Source organism: Natator depressus, chromosome 23, assembly GCF_965152275.1.
Source record: "Natator depressus isolate rNatDep1 chromosome 23, rNatDep2.hap1, whole genome shotgun sequence".
Classification (NCBI taxonomy): domain Eukaryota; kingdom Metazoa; phylum Chordata; order Testudines; family Cheloniidae; genus Natator; species Natator depressus.
In genome coordinates this window covers 7,290,708-7,305,751 of record NC_134256.1, presented here as the reverse complement: position 1 = coordinate 7,305,751, position 15,044 = coordinate 7,290,708, and the positions used below count along the sequence as shown (strand labels likewise).

Below are 15,044 nucleotides of genomic sequence, written 5' to 3'. Positions count from 1 at the left end.
TACTTCTAGGTGTGTCCAGGCTCCAGGTGGGCTCTGGCTGCTCTCTGTCCAGTCCAGAAGCCTCCTCCTTCCAGCCAAGGCATACTATATCACTGGCCCCAACCGCTCCTCCCCTGTCCTTTGTCTTCCATCCCAGGTAACCAAGTTGCTGGGGCCCTCTCTCCTCCTCTGCTGGACCTGGTTGGTGAGGTCACTGGAGTCCTTTCTCCTCAGCCCATTGTCTTCCCACTGGCCAGAACTGGCTGCCGGGGTCCCAGCTGCTAGGTGAGGTCACACCTGGTCCTCTGCAACAACAAACCCTCTCCCACCACCTTGTTAAATATGGAGCACAAAGGGAAACTGAGGCACACACACTATTCATGTAAAACACTACAAAAATCCCCAACTTCGTCACACCTGGTACATCAGCCCTGCACTGCAACCTTCACTTTGTCCCGAGCCACAGGGAATGTACCGCAGGTGGACTCCTGCATGCACTGCCCTGTAACAAGGCAGAGGAAATGTGCCGTTGATGTGGGGCCCCCCGGGCATATTCTCGCTGCAGCCGTTCCAAACGCCCCCTGCTGCACTAGGGATGGCTGCAGTGATTGGTCAGGGATTGCTTGCAGTAGGTGGTCTTGCTGCAATGTGAAAAGTGGGGCATCTGCACCTAAAAGGCCTGGCCCCTGCAGGTCTGGGCTGACCTATGTGGGTTGTGCAAAGAGAGGAGCACAATGGTCTGTGACCATGGGTACATTGTAACAGTGGGAGTGCCAGTGCACTGAAGGGCAGATGTTCCAGAGGGATCCTTAGGACAAGGAGTGGGAACACAGGGCAGCTTTGTGCAGAGTGGTGAAGTAGTCGAGGCCAGGCAGCCCAGACATAGGTAACAGGAGGTGTTCTTATGTCATGTTCGCTAATGCTACATGGTAACTAACACAGGGTAAAATCTAGTGAAGACAAGGCCATTAATAGGCAAAGGGCAGAGTTAAGGTTGCAGGGCAAGGCTGCTGTAGGAGGCCCTCCCTTAAAACCCTTCGCTTAATGACTAGGGCGCTCATCCTGCACGTGGGAGACCCTAGGGCAAGTCCCCCCTCCTCCTGATGAAGCAAAAGGATTTGAACAGTGATCTGCCCCCTCAGGTGAGTGCCCACATGGCTCTACGGGGTAGTCCAATATGGATCTCTCTCAATCTCACCTATTGAAGTTGTTCCACTTTAATTAAACAATTGAATAAATCGATATTAACTGGGCCAGAGAAAGTTAAAATCATTCTGTAGCCAAGTGGTCAGACCCTTCTCCAAACCCCTTCTCCACCTCAGGAGGAAGGGAGACTTGAACTGGGTGTAATCCTGGCTGAATGCCCCATCCCCTGGGCTAATTATTGCAAGGGAAAGCTTCTCCCCACCCCCAGCCATTTGTTTCAGGCCCTGCACGCAACATAGACAGCTAGATTCCTTTCTTCCCCTGGTTCATGGCTCACTAGCAGACCTAGATGCCTCCCTGCCACCCAGAAGTAAGCACCTATCTTTGAGGGATGCCCCCTCTGGTTGGCTAGCTTAGGCAGCTCCCTGCCTAGTGTGCTGGCTTTGTGGATCAACTTCTCAGGTGCCTCTCTCTCCCCATTGATTGTATAAGGAGCCTGAGCACCTAACTCAGGCTTTGTCGTTCCTGTGATTGTGTAGGCACAGTGACACTCAGCGTTGCAATGCCCAAGTACCTGCGTGCATTCCACATCACTAACATTGTTCTAGTCTAACATTTCGTTCAAACCCTTTCTCCCAGAAGCTCCAACACTTTGAGGGGGCCATGCAGAGGCATGACCCTTTGGTTTGAGTAGATTGAATTAATTATTGTAGAAAGCAGCAAATTATTTTGTGTTTACTTTTCATGACAAACATAAGTTACTGTTTGGGCTGAGGACAGTACCCAGGTGCCACATTATAGTCAATGTTGACCTTGCGTCAGTTACAATAGGGCTCTCTATTCTGGGTACATTTTCTGTTGCTCAACAACCCCTGTGATCATGCCAACTCTGATGAGTCGCAGCTACTTGGTTTTCTTTGATCACACTCAGTCCCATTGTTCAGGAAATGAGGAAGGAGCGCAAGGCATAATTACAGCCCCTGAATGCTTCTGCTTCCTAGAATCTTTCATCCATCCTCTAATTGATGCTGTTTGCCTTGGCCAAACATGTAATGCAAAATCTGGGAGTGTGGGGGGCACTTTAGAGCACTTTGAAATATCGTCTCTTAACCCAGAAGCTTTGCTGTCAGAGCAAAACTTCTAGAATGAGCCCCTGCAGAACAGAGGCAGAGAGCAACTAATGTGCACAACACACATCCTCAGAGAGCTGTGAAGGGCAGGACTCATGCAGTGTCTGTGTGCTGGGCAGGTTCAATGGCCATAGCATGCCACCTTCAGCCACTCACTGACTCTGATGTCAGGTTGTCCACAAACCCTCTGGCTTAGAGCCCCAGATATCTTCTGGTTCCCATGCAAATGACTTTCACTGGCTCCTCAGCGTGGCTTGGGCCCCAATGGAAGTCCAACTTTTACCCTGTTGCTTCCTCATAGGGGCAGTGGATGCAGTGTATTATTGGCGACTTTCCAATTTGGAAAGGATCAGAGCTGGAGTTTGAACCACAAGTGTGGACAAAAAAAAGTGATAAGAACTGTAACATTTTGATGTCACATGATTATTTTAGGGGTGCTGTATGTTAGGAACCCCTGTCTCAAATGACCTCAAGTTTAGACCATTAATGCTACTCGAGATCCTGCTGAAGATGTCAAGTTTTGTAAAGAAAATCTGAATCTGCACATGGATTTTGTGGATTTTGCACTTAGAAAAACTGACTGTTGAACAGTGAACTAGTCTCCACTCATCTCTATAACGGTGCCACCACCTGACTATAGTCACATTCAAGCATTTCAAGTTTCGTACCAAACATTAAAATACCAAAACTCAGGGGCCACTTTTGCAAATTTTGGGTTTGAGCCAGATTTTCAGACTCTTATTTGCACAGTATGCACCTGTTTGTTCAGACCTGAAAGGCAGGTAGGTTAACCCAAAACATCTTGCAACCATGCCTGAAGGTGGGGAGAATCATCCTCCGCCTTACCTGGGGGGCTGCTTGTTGGTCCCACACATGCAGCACACAAAAATGCTATTTTTAAAAAATACTGGATTTTTATTTAATTACATTCTTTTTTAAAATAAACCTATTTGAAATGAAATTATTACAACCTATATTAAGGTCTAAACTTTCTATGGTCTATTAACATCATTTAAATTAAATAAAAAATAACATTCAAGCAACAAGTTTGCTACCAAAGTTCTAAAGTCAGTCTAGTCACTGAACTGGGGGAGACCCTGGCTAAGTACTTGGAACAAAGTTTATTGATGTGCTAAACCAGCTTTGGACAGCAGTAGCCTCTTCTGCAGTACATGGAGAATATTTCCCTCACTTTACTTTATTCAACTAGTTCAGTTTAATGACTAGTTCATTCAAAGTCGAGAAACTGACTGAGACACAAAAAAAACAGGAAAGCTTGTTTTCCTCTCCCAGTCTACAGATAAAAATGAGATATGAGGAGATGAAAACTAGATCTAAAATCTTGAAAGACATGGTGACCAAAAACAATCTGTTCAATTCACTAACAACAGATAATACTTCCTTTGGTGAATAAATCAGTTAATTTTAAATGCAAGACATGTTTTGATAAATTTATTTTTTTCTTATGTATCCAGAACATTTAAGGCAGTTTTATTTAATTAATAAATGTAATTAATAAAGTAAGAAGAATATAGCAGTAGGGATATATTACTGACCACCTGACCAGGATGGTGATAGTGACTGTGAAATGCTCAGGGAGATTAGAGAGGCAATTAAAATAAAAAATTCAATAATAATGGGGGATTTCAACTATCCTCATAGTGACTGGGTACATATCACCTCAGGATTGGATGCAGAGATAAAGTTTCTTGACACCTTAAATGACTGCTTCTTGTAGCAGCTAATCCTGGAACCCACAAGAGGAGAGGCAATTCTTGATTTAGTCCTAAGTAGAGCACAGGATCAGGTCCAAGAGGTGAATATAGCTGGACCGCTTGGTAATAGTGACCACAATATTATTAAATATTAACATCCCTGTGGCAGGGAAAACACCGCAGTGGCCCAACACTGTAGCATTTAATTTCAGAAAGGGGAACTACACAAAAATGAGGAGGTTAGTGAAACAGAAATTAAAAGGTACAGCACCAAAAGTAAAATCCCTACAAGCTGCATGGAAACTTTTTAAAGACACCATAATAGAGGCTCAACTTAAATGTATACCCCAAATTAAAGACATAGTAAGAGAACCAAAAAAGAGCTACTGTGGCTAAACAACAAAGTAAAATAAGCAGTGAGAGGCAAAAAGGCATCCTTTAAAAAGTGGAAGTTAAATCCTAGTGAGGAAAAGAGAAAGGAGCATAAACTCTGGCAAATGAAGTGTAAAAATATAGTTAGGAAGGCCAAAAAAGAATTTGAAGAACACTTAGCCAAAGACTCAAAAAGTAATAGCAAACATTTTTTAAAGTACATCAGAAGCAGGAAGCCTGCTAAACAACCAGTGAGGCCACTGGATGCTTGAGATGCTAAAGGAGCACTCAAGGATAATAAGGCCATTGCAGAGAAACTAAATGAATTCTTTGCATCGGTCTTCACAGTTGAGGATGTGATTCCCAAACCTCAGCCATTCTTTTTAGGTGACAAATCTGAGGAACTCTCCCAGATTGAGGTGTCACTAGAGGAGGTTTTGAAACAAATTGATAAACTAAACAGTAATAAGTCACCAGGACCAGATGGTATTCACACAAGAGTTCTGAAGGAACTCAAATGTGAAATTGCAGGACTACAGGTTCTCCCCCCCCCGCCCCGCTCTCCTGCTGGTACTAGCTCACCTTAAGTGATCACTCTCGTTACAGTGTGTTTGGTTACACCCATTTTTTCATGTTCTCTATGTATATAAATCTCCCCACTGTATTTTCCACTGAATGCACCCGATGAAGTGAACCGTAGCTCACAAAAGCTTATGCTCGAATAAATGTGTTAGTCTCTAAGATGCCACAAGTACTCCTTTTCTTTTTGCGAATACAGACTAACACGGCCGCTACTCTGAAACAGGACTACTAACTGTAGTCTGTAACCTATCATTTAAATCAGCTTCTGTACCAAATGACTGGAGGATAGCTAATGTGACACCAATTTTTAAAAAGGGCTCCAGAGGTGACCCCAGCAATTACAGGCCGGTAAACCTGACTTCAGTACCAGGAAAACTGGTGGAAACTATAGTAAAGAACAAAATTGTCAGACACATAGATGAACATAATTTGTTGGGTAAGAGTCAACATGTTTTTTTGTAAAGGGAATTTTTACTTTTTTTTTTTTAAATAAAATCCTTTTAAGAACCTGACTGATTTTTCCATTGTTCCAAGATCCAGGGGTTTGGGTCTTTGATGATTTTGTAACCAATTGGTTAGGATATTATTCTCAAGCCTCCCCAGGAAAGGGGGTATGTAGGGCTTGGGGGGATATTTTGGGGGAAGACGTCTCCAAACGGTCTCTTTCCCTGTTCTTTGTTTAAAACGCTTGGTGGTGGCAGCATACTGTTCAAGGACAAGGCAAAGTTTGTACCTTGGGGAAGTTTTTAACCTAAGCTGGTAAGAATACGCTTAGAGGGCCTTTCATGCGGGTCCCCACACCTGTATCCTAGAGTTCAGAGTGGGGAAGGAACCCTGACAAGGGGTAAACAGTGAGATGCAAAATCTGCAGATGATACAAAACTACTCAAGATAGTTAAGTCCCAGGCAGATTGCGAAGAGCTACAAAAGGATCTCTCAAAACTGTGTGACTGAGCAACAAAATGCCAGATGAAATTCAGTGTTGATAAATGCAAAGTAATGCACATTGGAAAACATAATCCCAACTATACATATAAAATGAGGGGGTCTAAATTTGCTGTTACCACTCAAGAAAGAGATCTTGGAGTCATTGTGGATAGTTGTCTGAAAACATCCAGTCAATGTGCAAAGGCAGTCAAAAAAGCAAACAGAACGTTGTTAATCATTAAGAAAGGGATAGATAATAAGACAGAAAATATATTGCCTCTATATAAATCCATGGTACGCCCACATCTTGAATACTGCCTGCAGATGTGGTCACCCCATCTCAAAAAGATATATTGAACTTAAAAAAGGTTCAGAAAAGGGCAACAAAAATGATTAGGGTTATGGAGCATCTGCCATATGAAGAGAGATTAATAAGACTGGGACTTTTCAGCTTGGAAAAAAGACGACTAAGGGGGGACATGATAGAGGTCTATAAAATCATGATTGGTATGGAAAAAGTAAATAAGGAAGTGTTATTTACTCCTTTTCATAACACAATAACTGGGGATCACCAAATGAAATTAATAGGCAGCAGGTTTAAAACAAACAAAAGGATGTTTTTTCCACACGATGCAGTCAACCTGTGGAACTCCTTGCCAGAAGATGTTGTGAAGTTCAAGACTATAATGGGGTTCAAAAAAGAACTAGATAAATTCATGGAGGATACGTCCATCAATGGCTATTAGCCAGGATGGACAGGGATGGTGACCCTGGCCTATGTTTGCCAGAAGCTGGGAATGGGCAACCAGGGATGGATCACTTGATGATTACCTGATCTGTTCATTCTCTCTGGGGCACCTGGCATTGGCCACTGCTGGAAGACAGGATACTGAGCTAGATGGACCTTTGGTCTGACCCGGTGTGGCCATTCTTATAGTCTTAAACTTTTTAAAATGCTGTTTTATGATTTTTTAATTTAATTCTAATTTCCATCCACATGCAGCTGGAAACATATCACAAATAAAAAACTAATCTAGTAAAATGTGTCATTCATCATTTTCTCACAAAACAGAAAAATGTAAAAATTAAGAATCAGAATAAATATATGTTAAGCTATCTAATTGCATAAATGTGTATCTTAAAGTCTATGAGTAATATAGTATATCTCCCTGGTTAGCAACAAGTAACACCCATTTTAGTGTAAAAACTATACTTAGTTGCAAATCAACATGTTTTAATGGTTAGCAGCGTATGAGATTCAACCTATCCTTAGGAAAAGAACTGAAGAGTACAAATGCAAAATAAGATGAAAATTGATTATTCAAATCAAGATTTCCTGCTTGCTGATGTAAATCATGGTTACAGTGAATGATTTAAATGGCTTTGATTTAAATCAATGTAACCCGTTTACCTAAGGCCCTTATCTGACCCACAGCACTGTAGTATGAGCACCTCTGTATGGAGCCGCACCACCCCATTTTGAGACAGGGAAGTGCGATAGCCACAGCGTGGAGAAGGGGATTTAAGGTGCAGAGACTGAGGAGCACACTCTGGATTGAGCATCCAGCATTAGGGGCCCAAAACCGAGGGTTTTAGCTGTAGCAGCAGAGACTCATTTAATGGCACATAAAATAAGAGATTAAAGCTATTGCCTCCCCCACCTCACCACACCCTCCAGTAGTTCAGCTCCCCAACGCCTCCTGCCCCACTATGCCCACTCCGGTTCAACTCCCCCTCAGCCCCACTACTACCCCCCCGGCTCAGCTCCCTCCAGCCCCACTACACACCCTCCCCCCCCGCCCCGGCTCAGCCCCCTCCAGCCCCACTACACACCCTCCCCCCCCCGCCCCGGCTCAGCCCCCTCCAGCTCCACTACACACCCTCCCCCCCAGCCCCGGCTCAGCCCCCTCCAGCCCCACTACACACCCTCCCCCCCCCCCCCCGGCTCAGCTCCCTCCAGCCCCACTACACACCCTCCCCCCCCGCCCCGGCTCAGCCCCCTCCAGCCCCACTACACACCCTCCCCCCCCCGGCTCAGCCCCCTCCAGCCCCACTACACACCCTCCCCCCCCCGGCTCAGCCCCCTCCAGCCCCACTACACACCCTCCGCCCCCCCCCCCCGGCTCAGCTCCCTCCAGCCCCACTACACACCCTCCCCCCCCCCGGCTCAGCCCCCTCCAGCCCCACTACACACCCTCCCCCCCCCGGCTCAGCCCCCTCCAGCCCCACTACACACCCTCCCCCCCCCCCGGCTCAGCCCCCTCCAGCCCCACTACACACCCTCCCCCCCCCCCGGCTCAGCCCCCTCCAGCCCCACTACACACCCTCCCCCCCCCCCGGCTCAGCTCCCTCCAGCCCCACTACACACCCTCCCTCCCCCCCGGCTCAGCCCCCTCCAGCCCCACTACACACCCTCCCTCCCCCCCCCGGCTCAGCCCCCTCCAGCCCCACTACACACCCTCCCCCCCCCCCCCGGCTCAGCCCCCTCCAGCCCCACTACACACCCTCCGCCCCCCCCCCCGGCTCAGCTCCCTCCAGCCCCACTACACACCCTCCCCCCCCCCCCGGCTCAGCCCCCTCCAGCCCCACTACACACCCTCCCCCCCCCGGCTCAGCCCCCTCCAGCCCCACTACACACCCTCCCCCCCCCCCCCGGCTCAGCCCCCTCCAGCCCCACTACACACCCTCCCCCCCCCCCGGCTCAGCTCCCTCCAGCCCCACTACACACCCTCCCTCCCCCCCGGCTCAGCCCCCTCCAGCCCCACTACACACCCTCCCTCCCCCCCCCGGCTCAGCCCCCTCCAGCCCCACTACACACCCTCCCCCCCCCCCCGGCTCAGCCCCCTCCAGCCCCACTACACACCCTCCTCCCCCCCCCCCCGGCTCAGCCCCCTCCAGCCCCACTACACACCCTCCCCCCCCCCCGGCTCAGCTCCCTCCAGCCCCACTACACACCCTCCCTCCCCCCCGGCTCAGCCCCCTCCAGCCCCACTACACACCCTCCCCCCCCCCCCCCGGCTCAGCCCCCTCCAGCCCCACTACACACCCTCCCCCCCCCCCGGCTCAGCTCCCTCCAGCCCCACTACACACCCTCCTCCCCCCCCCCCCCCGGCTCAGCCCCCTCCAGCCCCACTACACACCCTCCCCCCCCCCCCCCGGCTCAGCCCCCTCCAGCCCCACTACACACCCTCCCCCCCCCCCGGCTCAGCTCCCTCCAGCCCCACTACACACCCTCCCTCCCCCCCGGCTCAGCCCCCTCCAGCCCCACTACACACCCTCCCTCCCCCCCCCGGCTCAGCCCCCTCCAGCCCCACTACACACACCCCCCCCCGGCTCAGCCCCCTCCAGCCCCACTACACACCCTCCCTCCTCCCGGTTCAGCTCGGGCTCGGCAGCCCGCCCCCCACATTGAGTCCCGCCCCCAACTCAGACCCGCGGCCGGAAGTGGCCGGGACTCCCCCCCGCGAGCGACAGTCACATGACCAGATCATCATATGATCCGCAAAAGGGGCGGGCCTGGGAGCAGCTTCTCGCGAGAACAGCGGAGGTATCGGCGCAGCAAGATGGCGGCGCCGGAGACAGTGGCGGTGCTTCCTGGTTCCGGCCCGGAGCAGGTAGCGGCGCCGTGGAGCGTCGCCGGGCCCTGGAGCCTCCCCTTCCTGGGCCGGGGTCGGTTCCCCGGCCCCTCAACGGCTCCCCACGGGTTCGGCTCCGCTCGCCGGGCCGGCTCCGCTCCCTGCCTCCCCTGGCCGGGCTCGGCTCCGCCACCCCCCGCGTCCCTAGGCTGGTCCCAGCTCTGCTTCCCGCCTCCTCCCGCCCTTGCCACGCGGGGCTCGGCTCCGGTCCTCGGACGCCCCCTCCCCTCCCCAGCCTCCCCCCTCCGCGCCCCGCTTCCTGAGCCCCTCAGTCCCCTTCCTCGCCAGGCTGCCCCGACTCCGCTCCCAGCCTCCTCTCCCCGGGCTGCCCAATCCCTTCCGCTATGGCCCGGGCCCTTCATCCATGGGAGCCTTCGTGTTGTTTCCCCCTGCTGGGTCCAGACTGGGGCTCTGGGCTCCCCGCGGCGGCCCTGGATGGGGGCTTGCCCTGCGTAGACAGCTGGGGAAACCACCTGGCACTGCCCACCATGTGAGCGTTTTCCACCAGCAATACAAGATAACCTGCTGCTTACCAGCCCGTCTCCACTCCTCCCTCCAAAGCAGGTAACGAGTAATGGAACCGCAGCGGGGGCCCCGACTGCAGAGACCCAGCAGCAGAACCAGCCCCAGCAACAAGCTCCCAATGCCTGGCAGGTCATCAAAGGAGTGTTGTTCAGGTGAGCCCTGGCTGATTCCCCAGCTGCCCTCTTCTCATCACGTATTAAAAGCATGATGTTAATTTAAATTTGGCCTCTGAATCCCTTGCCCCTGGCTGTAGGTGCTCTGACAGTTATTACAAATACATTTAATAACAAAACAGCAACAGATCCCAACCTCTTTTAAAAACCGCCATTCAGGAAGGAAACATGGACAACTAAAAACTCCCACTCCTCTGGTCTCCTCAGAAACCCACAGCCCAGCCACTGCTGCAAGAGCAACACATTTTCTGGGCTGAGACAAAGATATAAATTTGGGGTCATCTGTTTACTGATCGCACTTCACCCACAGTTAAACTCTTCATCCGTCAGCTCTGCCACCAGTTTCATATCACATAGAATGCTGCAGTCCTCCACATCTGAGATTTCTTGGGCACCTATTGAACATTGCCTAACACTAGTCTCTGGGACTTCTCCAGGTGGAAGGGAGAAGAACAAAGCCACCTGAGCTCAGCTTTTTCACTCTACCATGCACTCTAGTTGAGAGACTAATGCCTCATGATCTAGTATTGGCACAGGCACCTGGTAATCTGTGACATACCCAGGTCACAGCCCTAGTTGTGAGTGTGAGGCATTGAGCTACTTCGGAATGTCTTTTCCATTGTCATAACCAAAAATGGAAATTTAGATATTAGTCAGTCACTGGAGAGACTGTCGGCATCAAGTGAGAGCTTTTAAGCGGAGTCCGAAGAGATGTTTCCACTAGAGCAGTGAGCATCCTGCCCTTCTCTAAGTAGATGTTAATGTTCTCAACTAGCCTTCAGCAGCACTGAAGGAGGAGATAAAGTATGGGTTGGGTAGAGTATCGTTCCAGGACATCCAGAATCTGAGTGAACAGCACTGGTCAAAACGTGGCTGGAGAGAGCCAAGTGTCCTGTTTCTGTGGCTGCAGACAGTTCTAGCTAAATCTGCTCAGTTTTCTTGGGAACAGGAAGGCTTCACAGCAGCCAGTGTGTGGAAAGAATGTGGGTTAATCAGGTTAATTGCTAACCTGAAAGAAATTGCTGCTGGAGGTTTTGCAGTTGCAGTAGAGTTTAAAAAAAATTCTTAACTTTTGCATGGCCATTGTGAAAGAGTGTGTGTGTGTGTATATATATATATATATGTGTGTGTGTGTGTGTTTGTGTATATATATTGACATACATGATCAGCTTCAGATGAGATTTTTACTATTGGTGGTGGTGATGATGAGAGCAGTTTAATGTGTGTGAATTGAGAGTTGTGGGCTCTAATATTTTGAAGAGGAAAGATGTAGAGTCAGGAGCATTGGAAATACAGGGGAAAAATAAAATATAAGTCCCGTGGGAACGGAAATAGCTTAAGTTAAAGATTCCTATGCAGCTTGATGCTGTTCAGCTCCCAGTCCCCAGAGTTAGAACAAGTCTTTGTCTAGTCTGTAAATCTTTCCAGGCTGGTGTAGGCCCCTGCCATGCTTCTAAATTAACGTCATTCATTTAAGACTGGAACAGGCTTCTATTTTAGACAGGTTCCCAGGCTAACAGTCTTAAATTAAACTCCAAGCTGGAGAGGCGATCCTGGCAATTACAGCCAGTAAAACCTAACTTCTGTACCAGGCAGATTGGTTGAAACTATAGTGAAGAACAGAATTATCAGACACATAGGTGAACATGCTTTGTTGTGGGAAGAGTCAACATGGCTTTTATAAATGGAAATCATGCCTCACTAGTTTATTAAAATTCTTTGAAGGGGATCAACAAACATGTCAATAAGGGGGATCCAGTGGATACAGTATACTTAGACTTCCAGAAAGCCTTTGACAAAGTCCCTCACCAAAGACTCTTAGGCAAAGTAAGCAGTCATGGGATAAGAGGGAAGGTCCTCTCATGGATCATTAACTGGTTTAAAAAATAGGAAACAAAGGGTAGGAATAAATGGTCAGTTTTCAGAATGGAGAGAGGTAAATAGCAATGTCCTGCGGGGTCTGCATAGCAACTAGTGCTGTTCAACAGATTAATAAATGATCTGGAAAAAGGTGGTAAAATTTGCGGATGATACAAAATTACTCAAAATAAGTCAGTCCAAAGCCGACTGCGAAGAGTTATAAAGGGATCTCACTAAACTGGATGACTGGGCATCAAAGTGGCAGGTAAAATTCAATGTTAAGTGCAAAGTAATGCACATGGGAAAACATAATCCCAACTATACATACAAAATGATAGGATCTAAATTAGCTGTTACCATTCAAGAAAGAGATCTTGGAGATATTGTGGGTAGTTCTCTGAAAACATCTGCTCAATGTGCTGCAGCAGTCAAAAAAGCTCACAGTGTTAGGAACTATTAGTAAAGGGATAGACAATAAAACAGAAAATATCATAATGCCTCTATATTAATCCATGGTATGCCCATGTTTTGAATACAGTTTGCTGATCTGGTCGCTCCATTACTAAAAAGAGATATTAGAATTGGAAAAGATACAGTGAAGGGCAACAAAAATTATTAGGGGTATAGAACGGCTTCCCTATGAGGAGAGATTAAAAATAGGGCTGTCGATTAATTGCAGTTAATTGACGTGATTAACTCGGAAGAATTAATTGTGATTAATCACAGTTTTAATTGCATTGTTAATAAATTTCAATTGGTATTCTATTAACTATTTTTGGATGTTTTTCTACATGTTGATTTAAATTACAACACAGAATACAAAGTGTACAGTGCTCACTTTTTATTATTTCAAATATTTGAACTGTAAAAATGATAAAAGAAATAGTATTTTTCAATTCACCTCATACAAGTACCATAATGCAATCTTTTTATCATGAAATTACATCTCTAAAAGGTAGATTTTTGTTGTTACATAACTGCACTCAAAAACAAAACAATACAAACCTATAGAACCTACAAGTCATAGAATCACAGAACTGGAAGGGACCTCTAGAGGTCATCTAGTCCAGTCCCCTGCACTCAAGGCAGGACTAATTATTATCTAGACCATCCCTGGCAGGTGTTTGTCCAACCTGCTCTTAAAAATCTCCAATGATGGAGATTCCACAACCTCCCTAGGCAATTTATTCCAGTGTTTAACCACCCTGACAGTTAGGAAGTTTTTCCTAATGTCCAACCTAAACCGCCCTTGCTGCAATTTAAGCCCATTACTTCTTGTCCTATCCTCAGAGATTCAGGAGAACAATTTTTCTCCCTCCTCGTAAAAACCATGTACTTTTCCATGTACTTGAAAACTGTTTTGTCCCCTCTGTCTTCTCTTTTCTAGACTAAACAAACCCTTTTTTTCCCCCTGTCTTCCCTCGTAAGTCATGTTTTCTAGACTTTTAATAATTTTTGTTGCTGTTTTCTGGACTTTCTCCAATTTGTCCACATCTTTCCTGAAATGTGGTACCCGGAACTGGACACAATACTCCAGCTGAGACCTAATCTGCGTGGAGTAGAGGGGAAGAATTACTTCTCGTGTCTTGCTTACAATACTCCTGCTAAAAGAAAAGGAGTACTTGTGGCACCTTAGAGACTAACCAATTTATGCTCAAATAAATTGGTTAGTCTCTAAGGTGCCACAAGTACTCCTTTTCTTTTTGCGAATACAGACTAACATGGCTGTTACTCTGAATACTCCTGCTAATACATCCCAGAATGATTGGTTTTTTTGCAACAGCGTTACACTGTTGACTCATATTTAGCTTGTGATCCACTGACCCCCAGATCTCTTTCCACAGTACTCCTTCCTAAGCAGTCATTTCCCATTTTGTATGTGTGCCACTGATTGTTCCTTCCTAAGTGGAGTACTTTGCATTTGTCCTTATTGAATTTCGTCCTACTTACTTCAGACCATTTCTCCAGTTTGTCCAGATGATTTTGAATTTTAATCCTATCCTCCAAAGCACTTGCAACCCCTCCCAGCTTGGTATCGTCCTTTGTAAGTGTACTCTATGCCATTATCTAAATCATCGATGAAGATATTGAACAGAACTGGACCCAGAACTGATCCCTTCAGGACCCCACTAGTTATGCCCTTCCAGCATGACTGTGAACCACTGATAACTACGCTTTGGGAATGATTTTCCAACCAGTTATGCACCCACCTTATAGTAGCTTCATCTAGGTTGTATTTCCCTAGTTTATGAGAAGGTCATGCAAGACAGTATCAAAGGCCTTACTAAAGTCAAGATATGCCACATCTACCGCTTCCCCCCTATCCACAAGGCTTGTTACCCTGTCAAAGAAAGCTATCAGGTTGGTTTGGCATAATTTGTTCTTGACAAATCCATGCTGACTGTTACTTATCACCTTATCTTCTAGGTGTTTGCAAATTGGTTGCTTAATTATTTCTTCCATTATCTTTCTGGGTACAGAAGTTAAGCTGACTGGCTGTAATTCCCTGGGTTGTCCTTATTTCCCTTTTTATAGATTGGCCCTATATTTGCCCTTTTCTAGTCTTCTGGAATGTCTCCCGTCTTCCATGACTTTTCAAAGATAGTTGCTAATGGCTCAGATATCTCCTCAGTCAGCTCCTTGAGTATTCTAGGATGCATTTCATCAGGCCCTGGTGATTTGAAGACCTCTAACTTGTCTTAGTAATTTTTGACTTGTTCTTTCCCTATTTTAAACTGTGATCCTACCTCATTTTCACTGGCATTCACTATGTTAGATGTCCAGTCGTCACCAACCTTCTTGGTGAAAACTGAAACAAAGAAGTCATTAGGCACCTCTGCCATTTCCACATTTTCTGTTATTGTCTTTCTCCCCCTCATTGAGTAACTGGTCTACTCTGTCCTTGGTCTTCCTCTTGCTTCTAATGTATTTGTAAAATGTTTTTCCTGTTTCCTTTTATGTCCCTAGCTAGTTTGATCTCGTTTTGTGCCTTAGCTTTTC

At 47.3% G+C, this 15,044-nt stretch overlaps 1 protein-coding gene across 2 annotated transcripts in view; it reads left to right on the top strand.

The window, feature by feature from the left end:
- Positions 1 to 9,341: 9,341 nt before the first annotated feature.
- Positions 9,342 to 15,044, top strand: part of CLPTM1 (CLPTM1 regulator of GABA type A receptor forward trafficking) — a 46,824-nt gene continuing 41,121 nt past the window's right edge. The window contains exons 1-2 of one of the 2 annotated variants that reach the window (XM_074937275.1): positions 9,342 to 9,465; positions 10,048 to 10,163. In XM_074937275.1, the coding sequence (XP_074793376.1) occupies positions 9,346 to 9,465; positions 10,048 to 10,163 (236 nt within the window). In that variant the 5' untranslated portion in view covers positions 9,342 to 9,345. The remainder of the gene's footprint in view (positions 9,466 to 10,047; positions 10,164 to 15,044) is intronic. The other variant, XM_074937276.1, reaches the window with a different exon arrangement.